Source organism: Macaca fascicularis, chromosome 14, assembly GCF_037993035.2.
Source record: "Macaca fascicularis isolate 582-1 chromosome 14, T2T-MFA8v1.1".
NCBI classification, from domain to species: domain Eukaryota; kingdom Metazoa; phylum Chordata; class Mammalia; order Primates; family Cercopithecidae; genus Macaca; species Macaca fascicularis.
Genome location: NC_088388.1, coordinates 111,109,472 through 111,133,229, shown reverse-complemented (window position 1 = coordinate 111,133,229; position 23,758 = coordinate 111,109,472). Strand labels below are relative to the sequence as shown.

The 23,758-nt window shown below is 38.7% G+C and overlaps 1 protein-coding gene and 1 pseudogene across 9 annotated transcripts in view; both read right to left on the bottom strand.

The window, feature by feature from the left end:
• BCO2 (beta-carotene oxygenase 2) overlaps positions 1 to 23,758 on the bottom strand; it is a 50,878-nt gene that overhangs the window by 15,159 nt on the left and 11,961 nt on the right. For 6 of the 9 annotated variants that reach the window (XM_045371026.3, XM_074015193.1, XM_065528970.2 and 3 more), the window contains 6 exons: positions 16,860 to 17,083; positions 16,561 to 16,676; positions 15,803 to 15,905; positions 8,766 to 8,894; positions 7,835 to 7,995; positions 6,416 to 6,583 (listed from right to left, as the gene is read on the bottom strand). In XM_045371026.3, the coding sequence (XP_045226961.2) occupies positions 6,416 to 6,583; positions 7,835 to 7,995; positions 8,766 to 8,894; positions 15,803 to 15,905; positions 16,561 to 16,676; positions 16,860 to 17,083 (901 nt within the window). Of the gene's footprint in view, positions 1 to 1,982; positions 2,035 to 3,940; positions 4,006 to 6,415; positions 6,584 to 7,834; positions 7,996 to 8,765; positions 8,895 to 15,802; positions 15,906 to 16,560; positions 16,677 to 16,859; positions 17,084 to 23,758 lie in introns of all 9 variants that reach the window. The other 3 variants (XR_012423700.1, XM_074015194.1, XM_065528972.1) reach the window with 2 other exon arrangements.
• Positions 219 to 741, bottom strand: LOC107127435 (alpha-ketoglutarate dehydrogenase component 4 pseudogene; annotated as a pseudogene).

Here is a 23,758-nt window from a genome sequence, read left to right as displayed (position 1 = left end):
ACCTGTAGAACTGTACAACACAGACCTAACCATCATGTACAGTATGGACTTTAGTTAGTAATAATGTAACACTCCTCCACTGATACATCAGTTGTAATATATCATACCAACGCAAGATGTTAATACTAGAGGAAACTAGCAGGAGGGGGAAATATGGAAACTCTCCATACTTTCTGCTTGATTTTTCTTTAAACCTAAAACTGCTCTAAAAAACAGTCTTTTTTTTATTATTATTATTTTAGAAGTCCTTTATTGTAAAGGTAATTCTTTTGTCTGATGACAAACGGCAGCCACAGTGATTATTCTGGATCTCCACATTAGACAAATTCAATTTCTTCTTGAGACACAAGTTTACTTCTGTATTTCTGAGGTAATGTTTTCATTACTTCTGCAGTGTCTGGTGCATCTGCAAATCTAGTAACTTACTTCCCTTAGAATGCTGGGAAATTGCAGAAGAGTGAGATGGTTGTCCTGTTGATCTCAAAGTTTCTGGTACATTGGGTTTAGGATTGTCTCTTCTAGCAGGGAAGCTTATTAACGGAGCATGTGGCTTGACTACCTGAACAACCCTGCTAGCAGACACATCTTGCTGCCCATCATGACCCCCAAGAAGGGACAGTTTCTATTTTTTTTTTTTTTAATCTACAGCACACAGCATGCTTAATGGTAAAATGGTGCAAGCTTTGCCTCACAGATTGGGAACAAGTTAAGGATGCCACTATCATCACTTATATTCAACACTGTACTGAAGATCCAGTGAAATAAGACAAAAAAAAAAAAGAAAGAAAACCAATAAACAACTTACATGTAGAGTTATAAAAGGAACTGTCATTACTTGCATGTGATATTATAGATGTAAAAAATCTAAAAGAATCTATAACTATTAGAATTTGTAAGTGTAATTACAATATTAGTGAATATAAGATCAACAAACAAAAATCAATTGCTGGCCAGGTGCGGTGGCTCACACCTGTAATCCCAGCACTTAGGGAGGCCAAGGCGGGTGGATCACTTGAGGTCAGGAGTTCAAGACCAGCCTGGCCAACATGGTGAAACCCTGTCTCTACCAAAAAATATGAAAATTAGCCAGGAATGGTGGCACGTGCCTGTAGTCCCAGCTACTCAAGAGGCTGAGGTGGGAGGATCGCCTGAACCCAGGGGGCAGAGGTTGCAGTGAGCTGAGATCACACCACTGCACTCCAGCCTTAGTGACACAGTGAGACCATCACCCTGTCTCAAAAAAAAAAAAAAAAAAAAAAAAAATCAATTGCTATATAGCAACACTAACATAAAATGAAAGCAAAAAATAAACAACATTTAAAATAATGTAAAAAAAATCTAGGAATAAATCTAACAAAAGATGCAGAAAACCTGTAACCAGAAAACTATAAACATTGAAAGAAATTAAAGAAGTCTCAAATAAATGGAAAGATATATTGTGTTCACATACTGGAAGACTCAACATTGTGTAAAGAGGTTAGTCCTCTCTCAAATTGATACATTGGTTCAGTGCAAATACAATTAAAATATGACCATATTTTTGTGCGGGGAACTGACAGCTGATTCTAAAATTTATACAAAAATGTGAAGGGCCAGGGATGGCCATGACACTCTTTGCAAAAGAAAAATATTAGGATAACTTGATACTAAACCTTAAGACTTTTTTAATGCAGTGCACAAGTAACCATAAGTAGAACCATGAAACAGAATATAGAGTACAGAAACAGAATAATGCATATACAGATACTTGACTTCTCTAGAAGATAACACAGGATAATATTTGCATTACGTTACCAAGAGAAGATGTCTAAAACAAGATGTACAATGTATAAGTCACAAAGGAAAAGATTGTATACTGGGCCATATTAAGAATGTTTATTCATTAAAAGGCACTATTAAGATAATCTGATAAAGACAGCTAGAAAAATACCTATAGCAATTTTATATTTAATAATGAATTGTTAAACATTTTTCAACACTACCTGTTCAACTTCTATTCATTATCTTGCACTTCTATTCAACTCGAAGTCCTAGCTGGTACAGTAAGGCAAGAAAAAGAGATAAAGCCCTAAGTATTAGAAAGAAAGCTGTCATTATTTTCAGGTAACATGACTGTGCACATAGAAAATCCAAAATAATTTGTGGATCAACTATTTGAACTAATAAGTGAATTTAGCAAGATCTCTGGATACAAAATCAATTATATTTCTATATAAGAACAAAAAACAGAAAATGAAAGCTTAAAAGATACCATTTACAATAATTTCAAAACACACAAAAAGAAATGTAATATCTTTATACTGAAAACTATAACATTACTGAGAGAAATTTTTAAAGACCCAAATAAATGGAGGGATATTCCATGTTCATGGATTGGAAGACTCAATATTGTAAAGATGTCGGTTATCTCCAAATTGATCTACAGTTGCAATACCGTATCCCACCCATCTGGGAAGTGAGGAGTGCCTCTGCCCAGCTGCCGCCCAACCACCCCAGGAGCGCCTCTGCCCAGCTGCCCACCGTCTGGGAACTGAGAAGCGCCTCTGCCCAGCTGCCACCCCTGCCGCCCCAGGAGCGCCTCTGCCCAGCCACCCACGGTCTGGCAAGCGAGGAGGCCTCTGGCTGGCCGCTGCTCTGTCTGGGATGTGAGGAGCGCCTCTGCCCAGCCGCTGTGCAACCTTCCAAGTGTGAAGTGACAGCCTTGTGTGTGTCTTTTCTGCCTTCCCCAAGTTTGCATTTTCGACATTAAAGTTTACCTTTTAATTGAAAGTTAAAAATAAATAAATAAAATGAAAAATAAAAATAAAAAATGGGCAAAGGACCTAAACAGTCATTTCTCCAAAAATAGAGGCCAGGTGTGGTGGCTCACACTTGTAATCCCAGCACTTTGGGAGGCTGAGGCAGGAGGATCACTTGAGCCCAGAAGTTTGAGAAAAGCCTTGGCAACATAACAAGACCCTGTCTCTACAAAAAAAAGTTTTTAAAATATTAACTGAGTGTGGTGCCACACACCTGTAGTCCCAGCTACTTGGGAGGCTGAGGCAAGAGGATCACGTGTGCCCAGGAGTTTGAGGCTTCAGTGAACTATAATCATGCCACTGCACCCAGCCTGGGCAACAGAGTGAGATCCTGTCCCTAAAAAAACAAAATAAAATAAAATTTTAAAGTCCAATAGGCATATAAAAAGGTGCTCAACATCACTGACCATAAGGGAAATACAAACATAAAACCTCACACTCATAAGGATGGCTATTATCAAAAAGACAAGAGATAACAAATGTTGGCAAGGGTGTAGAAGAAAGGGAACCCTAGTATATTGTTGGTGGGAATATAAATTGGTACATCCATTATGAAAAACAGTATAAGAGTTCCTAAAGAAATCAAAAATACAGATGACCCTTGAACAACACGGAGCGGGGTAGAGGTGCCAACCCCCGACATAGTCAAAAATCCACACATAACTTTTGACTACTCAAAAATGTAACTACTAATAACCTATTTTTGACTGGAAGCCTTACCAAAAACATACAGTTAATTAGCACATATTTTGCATCTCATATGTATTATATATTGTATTCTTACAATAAAGCAAACTAGAAATAAGAAAATGTTATTAAAGGCCAGGCATGGTGGCTCAAGCCTGTAATCCCAGCACTTTGGGAGGCCAAGGTGGGCAGATCTCCTGAGGTCAGGAGTTCGAGACCAGCCTGGCCAAACCCCATCTCTACTAAAAATGCAATGGGCATGGTGGTGGGTGCCTATAATCCCAGCTACTCGGGAGGCTGAGGCTGGAGAATGGCTTGAACCCAGGAGGCGGAGGTTGCAGCGAGCCAAGATTGTACCATTGCACTCCAGCCTGAGCGACAAGAGCAAAACTCTGTCTCAAAAAAAATAAAATAAAATGCTATTAAAAGTCATAAGGAAGAGCAAATATATTTACTGTTCATTAAGTGGTAGTAGATCATCATAAAGGTCTTCATTCTCACTGTCTTCACATTGAGTAGTCTGAGGGGGAGGAAGAGAGGGGTTTGTCTTGCTATCTCAGGGGTGGAGAGGTAAAAGAAAATTTGCATATAAGGACCCATGCAGTTCAAATCCACGTTGTTCAGGGTCAATTGTACAACATATGACCCAGCAATCCCTCTCCTGGGTATACACTCAAATGAGATGAAATCACCACCTCATGAAAATAGCTGCATTCTTACGTTCATTGCAGCATTATTCATAATAGCCAAGAAACAGAAACAACCTAAATACCCATTGGCAGATGAATGGATAAAGAAAATGTGATATATACACACAATGGAGTATTATTCAATCTTAGAAAAGGAGATCCTGATGTCTGACACAACATGGATGGACCTGGAAGACATTATGCTAAGTGAAACAGCCAGACACAGAAAAAAAAATATTCTATGAGGCAAGGCACTGTGGCTCATGCCTGTAATCCCAGCACTTGGGGAGGTCAACGCAGGCAGATCACCTGAAGTCAAGAGTTCAAGACCAGCCTGGCCAACATGGTGAAACCTGGTCTCTACTAAAAATACAAAAATTAGCCAGACATGATGGTGTATGTCTGTAGTCCCAGCTACTCAGGAGGCTGAGGTAGGAGAATCACTTGAACCCGGGAGCAGAGGTTGCAGTGAGCCAAGGTCACACCACTGCACTTCAAACTAAGTGACAGAGTGAGACTTTGTCTCAAAAAAAAAAAAGAAAAAAAATATTGCATGATCTCATTTTCATGTGGAATTTTTTAAAGAAAATCTCAAATACACAGAGAAAGACAATGAAACAGTGGTTACCACCAGAGGGGAAGGGAAGACAAAGACAAGATGTAGCTCAAAAGATACCAAACAGTAGATACGTAGTATGAACAAGTCTAGAGCTCTAATATATAAACACAAGAAATAAAGTTAATAAGATTGTATTCTATTAGAGATTTTTGTTAAACAAGTAGATTTTAACTGCTCTTGTCACACAAAAAAGTAACTATGTGACATGATAGATATGTTAATCTGCTTCACTATGCTAACCATTTTACTATTTACATGTATCCCATAACATTATGTTGTAAACCTCAAATATATACAATGAATTTTATTTTTAAAACAAGAACAAAAACAAAACCTGATAAATGGATTCTAAAATTTATAGAAATGCAAAAGGCCATGAAAAACCCAGGCAATCTTAAAACAGAAAAGAGATAACCACAGACGTCAGGACTACCATGAAGCTATAAGTAAACTTAGTAAGGCATAAGTAAACGTAATAAGTACTATTTTACAAACATTTAAAAAGAAAACTATAGCTAAAAAATAAAGCTACAGCTAGAAACAATGTATATTACATAATTCAAGGAAAAACTTTACCTTGGATTCAGCATCAGGAAAAAGTGAATCCCTTCAACTAGGTGGACTGATTGAGTCTACGTTGCTGCCCCTTCCAGCAAACTTTGTTTGGTGCTTAAGTGTAACAAGGAGATAAGGAACTATCACATACGCTTTTTTTTTTTTTTTTTTTTTTTGGAGATGGAGTCTCGCTCCGTTGCACAGGCTGGGGTGCAGTGGTGCGATCTCGGCTCACTGCAACCTCCACCTCCTGGGTTCACGCGATTCTCTTTCCTGAGCCTCCCAAGTAGCTGGGATTACAGGTGCCCACCACCACACCTGGCTAATTTTTGCCTTTTTAGTAGAGACAAGGTTTGACCATTTTGGTTGTCCAGGCTGGTCTCAAACTCCTGAGCTCAAGTGATCTGCCCACCTCAGCCTCCCAAACTGCTGGGATTACAGGTGTGAGCCACCATGCCCAGCCACATATGCTTTTAAACACATATCTTGGCTCTCTTTGCCATGCTTTTTACTTATTAGGTATTAAATAAGCTATTTCAAATTATTTTTAATATTAAATAAATGATGAAGCTATGTCTTCAATGCTTTAAAACTACTCTCTCTCATTACTTGCCACAAGGAAACAAGAGAAATATGTAATTCCTAGGTCAGGCATGGTGGCTCATGCCTGTAATCCCAAGACTTTGGGAGGCTGAAGCGGGCGGATCACTTGAGGTCAGGAGTTTGAGACAAGTCTAGCCAACATAGTGAAACTCATCTCTACAAAAAATTTAAAAATTAGCAGGGCGTGGTGGTGCGTGCCTATAATCCCAGCTACCTGGGAGGCTAAGGCATGAGAATCTCTCGAACCTGGGAGGTGGAGGTTGCAGTGAGCCAAGATCGCACCATTGCACTCTAGCCTGGGTGACAGAGCAAGACTCGGTCTCAAAAGAAAAAAAAGAGAGAGAGAGAGAGAGAGAAACATGTGAGAGAGAGACAGAGAGAAAAAAACATGTAATTCCAAAGCCAAAGCAAGATCTTGGAGTTCAAAATTATTTTGATGACTCTTGACAAATTCTAATGTTTACCTGATCAAGCTCTTCCCCAGCCTTCCTGAGATTCTGTAACTGGTAAACTTCTAGGATTCTTCCATTATCTTGACAGCACAAATCAATTATAACACAGCCCTGGTCCTCAAAGGCATTGATATGATGAAATGCAACAAAAGGTTTGCTGTAATATCTCCCTGGAAGAAGCTGCAGGGGAAAACACAAACAATGAAAAAAATTTTTTTTAGTTTTCTTCTTTTTCCCTTTCCTTTAGGAAACAGGTCCAAAAAGTTCAAAATAAGAAAATTAGGAGGATTTCCCCCTCTGAAATGGCAGGTCCAGTATATATAAAAGTAGAACACAGAATGTAGAAGCAAATATGCTTTGATTTAAACATTGTTTGCTTAAGCAATGAACTGGGGCTATTTGATATAGACTGATCAATTGTTACAATGAACTTAAAAACCCTCATGAAATATAGCCCAATGTTTTGAATGATATGTAAATCTTGGACTCTAACTGCATGGTTAAATAGAAAATATTGCTACTCAGTATATTGATGATAAATTAAGAGACTAATTTTTTTAAAGTGCAGTCATTACTAAATTTTTTTTTGTAATGAGATCCAGATAGAGTAAATTTAAGATACTATCTCTTTAGAGAGGTAAAAAGTAGGCAAATATAATAGTGGTATGAATCAGGAGTGTAAAAAGATATTCAACCATCATGGTTGGACTTTAGTAGGATTGTCACATTCACATATTAAGAAGCCAGAGAATTGGGCTGGGCATGGTGGCTCACACCTGTAATCTCAGCACTTTGGGAGGTGGGCAGATCACGAGGTCAAGAGATCAAGACCATCCTGGTCAACATGGTGAAACCCTGTCTCTACTAAAAATACAAAAAAAATTAGCTGGGTGTGGTGGCACATGCCTGTAGTCCCAGCTACTGAGGAGGCTGAGGCAGGAGACTCACTTGAACCTGGGAGGTGGAGGTTGCAGTGAGCTAAGATCTCACCACTATACTCCAGCCTAGTGATAGAGAAGACTCCGTCTAAAAAAAAAAAAAAAAAAAAAATCTCAAAAAAAAAAAAAAAAGGAAAAAAGAAGCCAGAGAATCAACTAATTAGAGTATTCCTGCAAAAATTACAGAAGATTTCTGCACGAACAACACCCTCTTTAGCAGCTATTATGATATGGAAAAAATCCATGCTAAGAGAGTTTCTTGGATGCCATTTTAATTGAATCAGATCATTAAAAGGATAAAATTGTTTCCTATAATTCTCTAATATGCAAAATCCATCGTACTAATTAATAAGTAGCTAGCTCAACCTATAGAAGAAGGTAATATCCTTGATTAAAAGTGTCCTATGCAAATACTATCCAGGGAAGGTTAAAAAATCAACTATATGGAAATTTGCCTTTGTTTCCAACAATTTTCATGATAAATATACTCCACCTGTCCAGTGTGTTTATCCACCACATGAAACCGTGTATTACACTGGGGTTCCCAGCTTATCCCATCTGAAAAGGCCTTTCCTCGAATTTTAGAAGTGGCAATTTTCCACAGGTTCATCTTTAGAGGTTGTTCAATGAAAATAATATAGTTCCTTGTCATTCCTAAAAGGTTCCAGCAAACAATAAAAATGTTATTTGGCAAACTAGACTTGTCTGAAATGTGACAGTTATGGGGACTTGTCTGAATGCCTGGACATGTTACTGATGCCCTAAACAAATGCCAGCCAGAAATACATGTTTACTGTCTCCCAGCTTTACTATACATATTTCCTGTTCCTACATAAAAAAGGGAACTGCTTAGAATAGCTTGGGTTGCATGTTCTCAGCTTGCTTTTTATCTTTTTTTCCTTTTCTTTTTAAATTATTTGGTTTAGGAACAAAGTAAAAAAGTATAGTATTAAAGTGTCCTTTATGATCTGTACATGTATCCCTTAATCCTTTTCCTGCTTATACTCGGGGTAAGAATCTAGGAGCAGTTTGGCTATATGATTTAAAATACAGAAAATAAATAGTCTGAGTAAAAGCTGAACCAATCTATATAGAATATGAATTTCCCCTCAAAATAGAGTCAAGATGACCTTTTCATGTCTGATTGCTATTGGTTGCCTAAAATTTTAAATTCTATCAACTAATTTTTTAGTAATTGCTTATACTAAAGCAGCAACTACAGTATATCTTTTCAAGCAGTCAGCTGGCTAGGGTCAGGAGTATGTGACTAAACAGAATAACCTTAACTAGCATCAAAATGCAACCTTGGTCTCATTATCACCATAGCATGATAAACTATTAACATAACATTTGCCAAACTAGTCCTTCTGCTACAGCAACATCAAGGCAGGGCCCACTGAAATTTGCCTTATCCTTGGACTCACCAAAGCTATGGTAGTAAGAAGGTTTCCCCTTCTCTGTAGGAGCAATAGAACATATCACCTGGGCTCCATGGATGGTCTCCTCAAGGTCCACCTTCTCTGGAGGAACCCGAATAACCTTATAGGAGAAACCTGAAAAATGAAAAGTCCTATCTTACTTGTTTTACATACATTCTAGATTAAAAGACAACCCTTGCACTTGTGGACTTGCCAAAAGCAATTAAGAGATTTATGCAATATGCATGACACTCTTATTTCCTGAAGGGTTATTTCAAACAAAGATTTGGATCTTAAAAATATGTTATCTCTATGAAAATAATTAGCTAAGGTTTTGAAACAGCACATCCAAAGTGATCAACCAATGATTCATTCTATTATAATGCTAACTTCATCTCTAATTCATAGGAAACATTAAGGTAGCAGCCAGGCACTGTTCACAATAGCAAAGACTTGGAACCAACCCAAATGCCCATCAATGATAGACTGGACAAACAAAATCTGCCACATATATGCCTTGGAATACTATGCAGTCATAAAAAAGGATGAGTTCACGTCCTTTGCAGGGACATGGATGAAGCTGGAAACCATCATTCTTAGCAAACTAACATAAGAACAGAAAACCAAACCGCATATTCTCACTCATAAGTGGGAGTTGAACAATGAGAACACATCGACACAGGGAGGGGAACATCACACACCAGGGCCTTTCAGGGGGTGGGGGGCTAGTGGAGAGATAGCATTATGAGAAATATCTAATGTAGATGCCGGGTTGATGGGTGCAGCAAACCACCATGGCATGTGTATACCTATGTAACAAACCTGCACATTCTGCACATGTACCCCAGAACTTAAAGTATAATAATAAAAAAAAGAGCTATTATATAATGAGGTAGTGATTATAATGGACCTGTCTCATATGTATGGTGAATAGACAGGTCATAGAGTTGAAGTTCTTAAACTCAAAAAAAAAATAGCAGCCAGAAATATCCTCAAATTCTGTTCCTTCCCTTCCTTCCCCTATTCTAACTACAGTCTCCATTTGCACTCGTGTCCAGCTTCTTCCCTCAACCCTCTGGACCCCTAGGGTCACTCTGGGTTCCATCCCATCCTGTCTCATCATCAACATTCTTTCTTTTTTTTTTTTGAGACGGAGTCTCGCTCTGTCACCCAGGCTGGAGTGCAGTGGCCGGATCTCAGGTCACTGCAAGCTCCGCCTCCCGGGTTTACGCCATTCTCCGGCCTCAGCCTCCCGAGTAGCTGGGACTACAGGCGCCCGCCACCTCGCCCGGCTAGTTTTTTGTATTTCTTAATAGAGACGGGGTTTCACCGTGTTAGCCAGGATGGTCTCGATCTCCTGACCTCGTGATCCGCCCGTCTCGGCCTCCCAAAGTGCTGGGATTACAGGCTTGAGCCACCGCGCCCGGCCTACATTCTTTCATGCAGTCATTCATCTGTCTATTGCTTACTGGCTCTTCAAGAATCAACTCAGATATCCACTCCTCAAGTAGTCTTCCCTGACTCTTCCCCACCCCAAAGGCATTTGGTGCCCCTATTGTATGTCCTCATTACATCCTCATAGTCATAGCACGTATCTCATTGTATACAATTTTCTGCTTATTTATCTGCTTTCCAGTACAGTTCTTTATTTATTCTGCAACTACTACTTTTTGAGCACCTACTATATTCCAGACACCATTCTGAGTGTTCTTAGTACTATATTCCAGGCACTTGCATACAGAAATATGCAAAATAGACAAAAATCCCCCCCTCTTCCTCCACCTTCTTCTTCTTCATTTTATTTTTAGAGACAGGGCCTTGCACTGTCACCCAGGCAGGAGTACAGTGGTGTGATCATAGCTCATTGCAGCCTCGAACTCCTTGTCTCAAGCAGTCCTCCCACCTCAGCTTCCCAAAGTGCTGTGATTACAGGTGTGAGCCACTGTGCTCAGACAAGATCTCTTATTTTGTCTTATTGTGTTTCTTTTAAATCATATAATAAGTAAAAATATAATGCATCAGATGACAATGAGAACTATAATAGAAAATAAGCCAAGGAATAAGGATCAGGAGTGATCATATGAGGAGTAGGAGCTACTGTTTGCACCTTTAAATATGCTGGTCTGGAAAGTTTCACTAAGTGGGTGACATTTGAGTAAAGACCTAGAGGAGGTGAGGAAGAACGCTTGAAGATATCTGGGAGAAATGCATTCCAGGTGGAGGAAAGAGCAAATGCAAAAATTCTCAGCCAGGAGCACCACTGGAGTGTCTAAGTATCAGCAAGGAGGCCAGTGTGGCCCTATCATGATAAGCAAGGAGGAGTGTCTAGAAGGTAAGTTCAGAGACGCGGGTGTGGGTTAAAAGGATAACTCTGGTAACTCTGGTGTTACCGTGCTGAAAAGAAACCGAAGTGGGGCAAGGGCAGAATCAGGGCAACTAGTTGAGGGGCTATTGCAGTCATTCAAGTGAGAAGGGATAGTGACTCAAAGTAGAGTGGTGGCCATGGAGGTGGTGTGAAATGGTTGGATTGTTGATATATTTTGAAGGCATTGCTGAAATTACTTTTTTTGTTTGTTTGTTTGGTTGGTTGGTTGGGTTTTTTTTTTTTGAGACAGGGTCTCACTCTGTCACTCAGGCTGGAGTGCAGTGATGCAATCACGACTCACTGCAGCCTCAACCTTCTGGGCTCAAGCGATCCTCCCACCTCATCCTCCCGAGTAGCTGGAACCACAGGCACATGCCACTATATCCGGCTAATTTTTGTATTTTTTGTAGAGATGAGATCTTGCTATATTGTCCAGGCTGGTCTCAAACTCCAGAGCTCAAGCAATACACCCACCTCGGCCTCCCAAAGTGCTGGAATTACAGACATAAGCCACTGCACCTGACCCTGAAATTACTTTTGGATCAACTGATATAAGAGATAAATGTAAAGGATGATTCCACAGTTATTGTCCTTAGCAACTGGAAAGATGGAGTTAGTATCTCCTGAGATGGGGAAGAGTCATCTTAAGGAGAGAAAGAAATAAGCCAGGCACAGTGGTGCATGCCTATAGTCCAGCTTCTTGGGAGCATCTCTTGAGCCCAGGAGTTCAAGTCCAGCCTGAGCGATATAGCAAGACTCCATCTCTAATCAAAGAGAGAAGAAGAAGAAGGAAGAAGAAGGAGGAATGAGGGAGGGAAGGGAAGGGAAGGGAAGGGAAGGGAAGGGAAGGAAGGGAAGGGAAGGGAAGGAAGGGAGGGAAGGGAAGGAAGAGAAGGAAGGAGAACAAGGAAGAGAGAGAAGGAGGAGGAGGAGAAGAGGAGGTGGTGGTAGTTTAGGGGAAAATATCAGGAGTCTGGTTTTTGACAAGTTAATTTTGCAATGCCTATTAGACATCCTAAGAAGAATGCTGACTAAGCAATTGGATATAAAATACTGGGGAGGTCTAGGTTGGGGATATAGATATGTTTTGAGAACCCATTATGTACAAAATGTCATGCTTTGTACAGTGATGAAGAAATATTAGACAAGCTCTATAGTCCAAGAATACTCTATTATTGTCTTTAACATTAGTCTGAACAACATATTTTAAATAAGTATTAAAAACTAACTGGATTGATTAATGTTTGCAGGATTTTCATAAATTTTAAAAGCCTTTTAAAAATATCTAGAAAAGCTAAAACAAAAGCTTTTTACTTCCTAAAGGTAGCAATTACTAGCAAGCATTTTACTGTAATACAATGAGAATAACTAAATTTCCCCCAAATGTCTATCAAGTAGTCGAGCTCCCTGCAGTTGCATGCACATTGAGTTCCAGTTCAAAAACTTCTCACTGAACCAAATAATCAAGTGAAGGAAAAAAAAAAAAGAAGTAGGTTCAGTGTTCGTTGGGATTAGGAGAAGATAAAGAGATGAATTTCCTGTCTCAGCAATTGGATTACTCAATTCACAGAATTTAAACACATTAATTAATGAACTGTTCTAACTGCAAGTCTCGAAGGCATTAGGTAAGACAAACAGACACCCAGGAAACACCCAGCAGAAGAATGTCCAGAAAGACCAGACCTGCCCAATACTGTCAGCTGAATTCTGGGAGACTCTCCAGGAGTTTGTCTCCTGGAGACAAGCAGCAAACTGAGGCAAAGTAACAAGCACAGGCTCTCATGATTGGTGGCTGGGTTAATCAGTGAGGTCCAGGGGCCACTTGCACCAAGATCACCCAGAGACCATGTTAAAATGCAAATTTTTAGCCCCTTTTCAGTTCTACTAAACCAGAATCCCTGAAGATGAATGAAATCCAGATGATTCAATCTACATTCCAGATTATTGTTAGGCACATTAAAGGTTGAAAATCACAGATCTAGTTACTATTATTTTAGAATATGTAATTTAGGCCAGGCGCAGTGGCTAGTGCCTGAAATCCCAGCATTTTGGAAGGCTGAGGTGGGCAGATTACTTGAGGTCAGGAGTTCGAGACCAGCCTGGTCAATATGGCTGAAACCCCGTCTCTACTAAAAATACAAAAATTAGCCAGCCATGGTGGCAGGCACCTGTAATCCCAGCTACTCAGGAGACTGAGGCAGAAGAATCACTTGAATCTGGGAGACGGAGGTTGCGGTGAGCCAAGCTCGTGCCACTGCATTCCAGCCTGCGCAACAGAGCGAGCCTTCATCTTAAAAAAAAAAAAAAAATTGTGATTGGCCAGGCGTGGTGGCTCACACCTGTAATCCCAGCATTTTGGGAGGCCCAGGCGGGCAGATCACAAGGTCAGGAGATCGAGACCATCCCAGCCAACATGGTGAAACCTCGTCTCCACTAAAAACACAAAAATTAGCCGGGCATGGTGGAGGACACCTGTAGTCCCAGCTACTCGGGAGGCTGAGGCAGGAGAATCACTTGAACCTGGGAGGCAGAGGTTGCAGTGAGCTGAGATCGTACCACTGCACTCCAGCCTGGCAACAGAGCAAGACTCCATCTCAAAAATTAAAAAAAAGTAATTTAGAATGGCAAAATAGTATTTGTCATATTATGAATGAGTTACAAAGTTATCTACTTGGTTAACAGAGTTAATTTATTATGAAATTGATTTTTTTTAATGATCAAGATAAGATAGATGGACCGAAAATTGCTGGGTTCTTGGATCCATTTTGCTAAAACATTTTACTTAGAAGGATGTTTGCTGTTTCCTATAACAGTGTTGAAGAATCCTCCTTATCTGAGATCAAGTAATAAAGAAGAGAGAGAACTGGGTGTAGAGGTGTCTAGAGCACCCTCTCTCTACTCGTGCCAGTAAAAAGCAAACCTGTAGTATTCATCTTTATATACACTCAGAGATGTAAATATGGAGAGATAGAGAGGAGCAAGCCACAAAGCCAATTATGCACCAAAGTTATACCATTAACCTATACAAATATTTCATAGGTTGTAGATGGTAGATTAATTGATAGCTGAGAGAAAGATAGTCAAACATATCTAATGCAGGAGTCCCCCTGTATCCAGGGGGGATACATTCCAAACCCCCCGGTGGATGCCTAAAATCATGGATAGTACAAACCCTACACACACTGTTTTTTTTCTTTACATATATACTTATGATAAACTTTAATTTCTAAATTAGGCACAGTAAGAGATTAACAACAATAACTAATAATAAAATAAAACAATTATAACAATATACTGTAATAAAAATTACGTGAATGTAGTTTTTATCTCACAAAATATCATAAAATACTCAGACTGGATAACTGAAACTGTGAAAGTGAAACCACAGAGAAGGGGGGTCTACTATACTTACTTACACATTCCTCTTCAAACAGGGAGAGACATATGTATTCATGTATAGAAACCTGAATTCACATGCCCTTAGAAGAGTGGGTAGATAGGTGAAAAGGCCTTAACAAGTAGAGAAGGACATGATGAGCAGGTGAAGATTGAGTATTTAAAAAATACCAATAGAGTCTTCTGCATTCCATGATGAATAACTAATGAGATGGTCTAATAGAGTAACTAGCAAGCAAGGCTTCGTGTGTGAGTCAAAAGCTTACTAGAGCAAGTCATTTAGCTCTCCTCAAGGTTCACTGCCTTTGTCTGTAAAACCAAGGTAATATTAGCACCTTTCTCGGAGAGTTGGCATAAGGATTAAATGAAAAAATATGGGGAAAAATGCTTAACACATAGTAGATACTCCATAAATGTTAACTATCATTATTAGCTATCAGAACTTTCTGGAGCAGATTGGAGACTAGAAAAGAGATGTGACTTAAGTGGTTGTGCATGCAACCCCACTATGACTTTAACTTACCGTGTAGTGTATTACTTTCATGATAAAAATAAATTCCTTCCCTATGATAGACAATGTACCTTCCTTGTATCTCTTGGCTGCAACATTCTAAATTTCTTATACTTCTAATATGGTACTTATTAAAAATTCCAGTTTGAGAAATATGTACTGAAAATCCCTACAATGCTTGTAAGCGAGAGGCACAATGAAACATAAAAATGTGAGTTAAACTAAAAAGATCAAATCGAAAATCAGCTACTAAGCATACGTACCAATAGACCGTAGAACAGATACTTAATGATAAATCATATATTTTAAGTTGGGTAATGCTATTTTAGAGATTTTCTTTCAGACTTTTCAAATGATGTTTCATATGTTTACATCTTAACTATAATTGAACCCTAAGAAGACAGTTAACACCCAATTATTTCTTTCCTATTTATTTATTTATTTATTTTTGTGAGACAGGATCTTGCTGTGTTGCCTAGTCTGAAGTGCAGTGGTACAGTCATGGCTCACTACAATCTCAAACTCCTAGGCTCAAGGAATTCTCCCACCTCAGCCTCCCGAGTAGCTGGGACCACGGGTGCGCACTACCACACCTGGCTAACGTTTTTGTTTTTGGGTAAAATGAGGTCTCACTTTGTTGCCCAGGCTTGTCTCGAACTCCTGGGCTCAAGAAATTCTCCGGCCTTGTCCTTCCAAAGTGCTGAGATTACAGACATGTGCCACCATGCCTGGTCTCAATTATTTCTAAAAAGACCTCTATCGCAACTTTACCAAATGGCCCAAAGGAGTTCCCCATATTGTATGCAGTTCCATCCGGGTCGTAATGAGGATGTGCAGTTGCTCCATTCACAGCAATAAATTTGCTCCAATCTACCTGCAAATTTGAGACCATTGGAGATTTTAAATGGGCAGATCTCTACTTACATGCATAAATAGTAGAAATATCTAATGTTTTTAAAAATATGATATGAAAACTGCAATGTAAGCCCTAATTTCTTGCCTCTGAGAAATAAAAATTATTTTTCCCACTAAAAAAAAGAAATCAAGACTAAAAACAATAAACAAAAACCCATCACCACTACTAACAACAAAACTACCCTGAATAAATTTGCCTAATACCACAGGAAAATTCAAAAGAAGCATAAGAATTAAAATTAAAAACCTAGTCTAAAATTTTCTTTTTAATTAATATGTTACATGAAGGAAATACAGGTATAGACAACCTCCAGTCCAATACTAACCATAGCTAGGAAGAACAGCAACTAGCCAAAGTAGATCAGTATTATTCTATTTCTCCTTTACCCTAGCCTTCAGATGTTAGGGCTAAGGAAGGAGTTTAGAATTATATTTAAGGAAAACCAACCCAGAGGCCATCAGACCAGAGGGTAAAGGTGACCTGCATCATGAATAACTTTGTTTTTCTGTAGTTAAGGCTCCAATTTCTTCTTGATATATACTACTCTAAAAAGCATTTCGAATGGAAAGAAATGTTAGGATCTATTTTATTCATTTTTTTACCTGTACTTTACCTTTTCTGTCTTTTCCAGAGTTTCAATGTCCACTTTATTCATAAAGTTGGTCTCAGTGCAGAGGTAGTAATCACCTTTGTACCGCACATAGTTGACATTAGTGTTGTCAGTCATGGCTGAAACCAAACCCTAGAGTTATTTAAGTACCATGCTTACTGTAGCAGATGCTAAGCACACACTCAAAGGAAGAAAGCAATTTCAACATCCTCTCACATATACAAAAAAAAAAATCTATTTTCAAGATTTATGTTTGTATAAATGGTATATATCATAATAGTTTAAATAATCATCACTCTCACCTGCAGCTTTACCAGGCAGCTCAAACCTGGACATGAAACGTTCAAAAACATTCTTGCATGGATCCGGGATAGCCAGTGTGCCAAATTCTGACATCACAATTCGGTTTTTAGCACTGTTGGCCTTATATGTATCACTCTGTAGAAACTTGCTCCTGTATGTCACTGTGCCCTTTGCCATCCTGAACTGGTGAAGCAGTGCCATCCCATCAAACCAATGATTGTACCTTCAAACAGGAGAAAATAAATAAATATTAGTAAGAAAACATGGGGTAAAAATGAGGGAAAGAGTGATAGATCTTCATTTCAAATATAAAGATAAGGAAATGGGACAGGTTCCCAGCACAACCTGATTAGTCAGAGAACTTGAAATTATGGGAGGATAGCATTTTGGGCATATCCTAGGTATAAAAGGAAAGAATAATTTGCATTCTCCTGACCCTTACCCCTGTCAAAAAAAAAAAAAAAAAAAAAAACCCTCACATTTTAGAAAACCCCTATTGTGGTGAATCCTAAGAAAATTCTAACCTTTACTCCATGGCTAAGATAATAGCATGAGAGGATATGGGATGCCTGACATTTACCTAATCAGAATGAGTTCCAGGCCGGGCACAGTGGCTCACACCTGTAAGCCCAGCAATTTAGGAGGCTGAGGCAGGTGGATTGCTTGAGACTAGCCTGGGCAACATAGCAAAACCCCGTCTCATTAAAAATAAAAACAAAAAAAGGAAGAGTTCCTAAGCTTTTAGAAATAGTTATCTTCATATCTTATATGTATTAAAGTTTCCATTTACTCTAAAATTTTTCAACTTTATCAAGATTATGCTAAAGTAGACAAATAAGATAACTGTCCTTCTTAATCATTTTTGTCCATATGATTACACCTTAGGAATGATCTACTTAAACAGTTAAACATTGAAAACTGTAAGGAAAAGTTTGTGGTTTCGCTTTTTAAATGGTTTCTTATATGGTCTCTTCTTTCATATGCTTAACACATTGAATGCTTAATACCTTCAGTATGGATAAACAAAGCTAACATCATTGTCTTAAAAGGCAATGGTTCCTGAAAGCAGAGACTGGAAGAGATATTTGTACACCCATGTTCACAGCAGCATCATTCACAATAGCCAAAGGGTGGAAGCAACTCAAGTGTCCATCAGTGGTTGAATGCACGAACAAAATGTTTACACTGTAAGGGTTCAGAGCATGCTACGCCAAAATATGCCACTTTGACATACCGATTATTTTGAGTTAAAAGGTACTTGAAAAACAGCTGACGCATGAAGGGCACTCTGACCTTCTTTATTCCTTCCTGAAAGCAGGAATAAAACTCCCATGTGAAAGGTGCCCTCCCTGTACCAGAAGGAAGGAAGATATTTATATTACCAAAGGTAGGGAGTTGAGGCTGAGAAAATGAGAAAGATCTGTGCAAACGAACCCTGTTAAACTAACCTTTATCTTCATGGTCACTTTCACACAATTAACTGCCGTAGCCCAAACTCCTTTGTCTTGTCACATTTTCACCATTTACTACACTTTGTCCAACCTAGTACAAGCTTTCAGCCCTAACTTATTCTTTGGCTCTTCATTTTTCTTGGGGGAGGAGTGGTTCCAAGGTACATGTAAAACTTACTAAATAAAATTTGTATGTTTTTCTCTTGTTAATCTGTCCTATGTCCATTTAATTCTTGGGCTCAGCTGACCCTAAGAGGTAAGAGGGAAAATTTTGTCTCCCCCAAAACATATACTGGAATATTACTTATCCTTTAAAATGAAGGAAATCCTGTCACATGTTACAACATGAAGGAACCATTGAGGACATTATGTGATATGAAATACACCAGTCGTAAAAAGACAAATATTGTATGATTCTACTTATATAAGGTATTTAAAGTAGTCAAGTTCATAAAAACAGAAGGTAGAATGGTGGTTAATAGGAGGAAGGAGGAAGGAGAAATAAAGAATTGCTGCTTAATGAATACAGAGTTTCAATTTCACAAAATGAAAAAGTTCTAAAGATCTGTTTCATGACAAGATGAATATATTTAACACTACTTAACTGTAGTCTTAAAAATGGTTAGGATGGTAAATTTTATGCTATATGTATTTTACCAAAATTTTTTTAATTGCAAGAAAGAAAAAAGAAAAAGTCTTTAACCCAATGATTTGGGATGCCACTATTTTCAGATAACTAAATGTCCGTAAATTCCTGGGTTTACTTCTGGTCTTTCTAATCTATAGTGGTCCTTTCTTGCACCAATATCACAATGTTTTAATTGTAAAGGCTTTATGGTATATTTTAATATCTGGTAGGTCTAGTTGCTCCCTCTGAAAAAAAATTTTAGTGTTTTCTTGTCAATTCTTACATATTTATTGTGCTATATGAACTTTAGTATCAGTTGGTCCAACTTTCTTAAACAGCTTGTTGGAATTTTTATTAAGATTGTATTAGATTTATAAATTGACTCAGGGAGAACTGGGACATCTCTATGACGTTGAATCACTCTATTCAACAATAGGGGATGGTCTTTCCATTTATTCGAATTTATCTTCCAGGAGTGTTTTAAAGTTTGCACATTTCTAAATTCATTGCGAAGTATTTAATCTTCTTTGTTGCAATTGTAAATGAAGTTTCCCTACCATTATGTTCTCTGATTATTGTTTGCATACATGAAGGATATTATTTCAGTATGTTAATTGTATATCCTGTGACCTCACCTTTTATTGTTAAATTTAGTTTTATCATTGATTCTCTATGGTTTTCCAGGATTAATATGGTTATTATATTAATATGATAAAATAGTAATATTATATCATCTGCAAACAGAGAATTTTACTTTACTAGTCCTTGTGCCTCTGGTCAATGTCTTTCATCTAATTGCATTGCTTACATCTGGTACAATGTTGAACAGTAGTGAAGATACTGATCATTCTTTCCTGTGTCTGGACTTGAAGAAAATACTCATATATTTTCCAATGTAGTATTACTGCTTGTAGCACCAGGATATAATAGATAGCAAGTTATTTAAGATATTTATAATATATATATTATAAACATATACCAAGATATATATACATTAAGAAACACATACATATAAAATCATATTTAGAAACTATCCAACAAACCCTATTTTCTTTTTTTTTTTTGAGACAGAGTCTCACTCTGTAGCCCAGGTTGCAGTGCAGTGGCACAATCTTGCTCTTGCAACCTCCGCCTCCCAGGTTACAAGCGATTCTCCTGCCTCAGCCTCCTGAGTAGCTGGGATCACAAGCACGTGCCACCACACCCAGCTAATTTTTTGTATTTTTAGTAGATACGGGGTTTCACCATGTTAGCCAGGATGGTCCTGATCTCCTGACCTCGTGATCTGCCCACCTCGGCCTCCCAAATTGCAGGGATTACAGGTGTGAGCCACTGTGCCCAGCCAAAACCTATTTTCTTAAGCAATTTTTAGGAAGAGTGGATGTTTAATTTTCACAAAAGCTTTTTCAACGTCTATGGAGATAATTCTGTGATTATTTTTCCTGGAACTTATTAATATGGTGTATTTGTATTGTATTAATGAATTCACTAATAACAAACCTACCTTGTATTCTTGAAATTAATCCCATCTGCTCATAGTTAATTTTATTTTTTAATGTGGTATTGAATTCTGTTTCTTAACAAAATATTTATTAGTGCTATAATAGTATTATATATTTTGTACTTTTTTTAAGAGACAGGATCTTGTTCTGTGGCCCAGGCTGGAGTGCAGTGGCACTGTCATAGCTCACTGCATCCTCAATTGGGGGCTGAAGTGATCCTCCCGCCTCAGCCTCCCAAGAAAGCTGGGACTACAGGGACATGCCACCACACTTGGCTACTTTTTTATTTTTTTGTAAAGATGGAGTCTCACTATGTTGCCCAGGCTAATCTCGAGCTCCAGGCCTCAAGAAATCCTCCTGCCTCAGCATCCTAAAGTGCTAGGATTACAGGTGTAAGCCACAATATTTGGCCTATTTTGTACTTTATCATGGATATTCATAAATAATATTAGTCTGCAGTTTACTTTTTTCCATGATCTTTGTCATATTTAGATACTAACATGATACTTCCTTTATAAAAACAATTGGGAAGTTTCCTTCATTTTTGATGCTCTGAAATAATTTATAAAGTATTGGGATTATCTCACATTTGAAGGTTTGGTAGAATTCATCTGTGAAATAATCTGGGCCTGGTAATTTTTTTTGAGAAATATTTCCTTTACAAGGTTCCTATTTCTTTTTTTTTTTTTTTTTTTTTTTTTTTTTTTTTTTTTTTGAGACGGAGTCTTGCGCTGTGGCCCAGGCTGGAGTGCAGTGACCGGATCTCGGCTCACTGCAAGCTCTGCCTCCTGGGTTCATGCCATTCTCCTGCCTCAGCCTCCCGAGTAGCTGGGACTACAGGCGCCTGCCACCTCGCCCGGCTAGGTTTTTTTTTTGTATTTTTCAGTAGAGACGGGGTTTCACCGTGTTAGCCAGGATGGTCTCGATCTCCTGACCTCGTGATCCGCCCGTCTCGGCCTCCCAAAGTGCTGGGATTACAGGCTTGAGCCACCGCGCCCGGCCTTAGAGAGGGAAGTTTTAAGTAGACCAGTTTTTTTTTTTTATTATTTTATTATTTTTATTATTTTTATTATTTTATTTATTTTATTATTTTTTATTATTATATTATTATTTTATTTTATTATTATTATTTTATTATTTTATTATTTTTATTATTTTATTATTTTATTATTTTATTATTTTATTATTTTTTTTATTATTTTTATTATTATTATTTTTTTTATTATTATACTTTGAGTTCTAGGGTACATGTGCATAACGTGCAGGTTTGTTACATATGTATACTTGTGCCATGTTGGTGTGCTGCAGCCATCAACTCGTCAGCACCCATCAACTCTTCATTTACATCAGGTATAACTCCCAATGCAATCCCTCCCCCCTCCCCCCCCCCCCATGATAGGCCCCAGTGTGTGATGTTCCCCAGAAACTGGTCTACTTAAAACTTCCCTCTCTAAGGTCGGGTGCGGTGGCTCACGCCTGTAATCCCAGCACTTTGGGAGGCCAAGGTGGGCGGATCATGAGGTCAGGAGATCAAGACCATCCTGGTTAACACGGTGAAACCCATCTCTACTAAGAACGCAAAAAAATTTAACCAGGTGTGGTGGCAGGCACCTGTAGTCCCAGCTACTCGGTAGGCGGAGCTTGCAGTGAGCCAAGATTGCACCACTGTACTCCAGCCTGGGCGACAGAGCGAGACTCCCTCTCAAAAATAAAAAATAAAATAAAAGTAATAGAAATAGAAAAAATTGAAAAATAAAAAACTTCCCTCTCTATCAATTTTGTTTAATTCTTTTTCTTTTTCTTTTTATAGAGACATGGTCTGGCTATGTTGCCCAGACTGGTCTCGAACTCCTTTCCTCAAGCAATCCTCCTGCCTCACCCTCCCAAAATGCTAAGGTTATCCTGCCTTGGCCTCCCAAAGTGCTGGGATTACAGGCATGAGCCACCACACCTGGCCTCCATCAATTTTGGTAATCTGCTTTCTCTATAGAATTATCCATTTTATCAAGGCTTTCAAATGTATTTGCATAAAGGCCTTCAAAGTCTCTTGTAATTAATTTTTTTCTGTTTCAATTATTTCTTCTCCATTGTCATTTCATACTTTGTATATTCGTGCCTTTTCCCTTTATCTTCTTCATCATGTTAACTAATGGTTTGTCTACTTTGGTAGTATTTTTCAAAAAAAGTTACAATAATTTCAAGAATTTTTGCTACTTAATATATTTCAATTTGTTAGATTCTATCTCAAGAGATCCTGTCATTCCATGCATTCATTTATTCAAGTCAACATATGCTTGAGTCCCTACTATCTGCCAGGCATTGTGCCAAGGTCAGCACTTACAGGCACATAAATAACGGATACAAAGTGATTGCTGCTACAAGGGAGAAACTTAAAACAAAACAAAACGAAACAAAAAAGCTATTCATGCAGAGAAGGAGCAATAGGATGGAAAGCTGGGGAAATCAGGAAAAGGTCAACAAGAAAGGCAACATTTGACTGGTTCTTTATGTATGTCTGCCAATTGCAGAGGGGACAAGGGCAGAGGTGATGGGAAGGGGGAAGCGTCAAAAGACATACAGTATCTTAGAGGAACAGCCAGTTGAGGGGGTAGCATGTGGGCGGAGCTGTCAGTGGCAGGTGATAATGTTGGAGAAACAGGTCAGCCCACATCACCAGCACTTAGACTAAGGCTTAATGACCTTCACCAGGCAAGTGTGAAGTTGTGAAACAGGAGAGTGAAACTGTGTGACTGGCATCTTGGAACAGAAAGAACAGCATGCAGACTGAAGAAGCCAACGAGAAGCCCAGGCAATAATTCAAGCAAGAGAAGATAAGCACCTAAACTGAAGCAGCACCAGTGAGCAAAGGACAAACTCCAGAAACAAGTCAGAGATGACTGATAGGATGTAGGCAGCGACAAAAGGAGAGGGTCCAAAAAGTCAGGCCTGAATGACTGGCTGCCTGGTGATACTTTAACCGGGATGGAGAAGACATGAAGAATAAGTACCGGGGAAAAGTCAATGGCTCAGTTTTGAGAGTCTGAGCTATTTGTAGAACACCAGAGTATAGATGTTCCACAGCCAGTTGGCAAAACACAGGTCTAGAGCCCAAGAGCTGGGGGTGGGGTGGGAGATCCATGTTTGACAGTATCTAGGTATAAGCTTGCCAATGGGATAACTGCCATCTACCGAGCACTTACTACATGCCAGGTATTGTGCTAAGCACTTTGCTACATCCCTTATACATATATTCTCCCTTCACATTGACCCTGCAAGGGAATATTTTTCCCAATTTACAGATGTGGAAACCAAGGTTC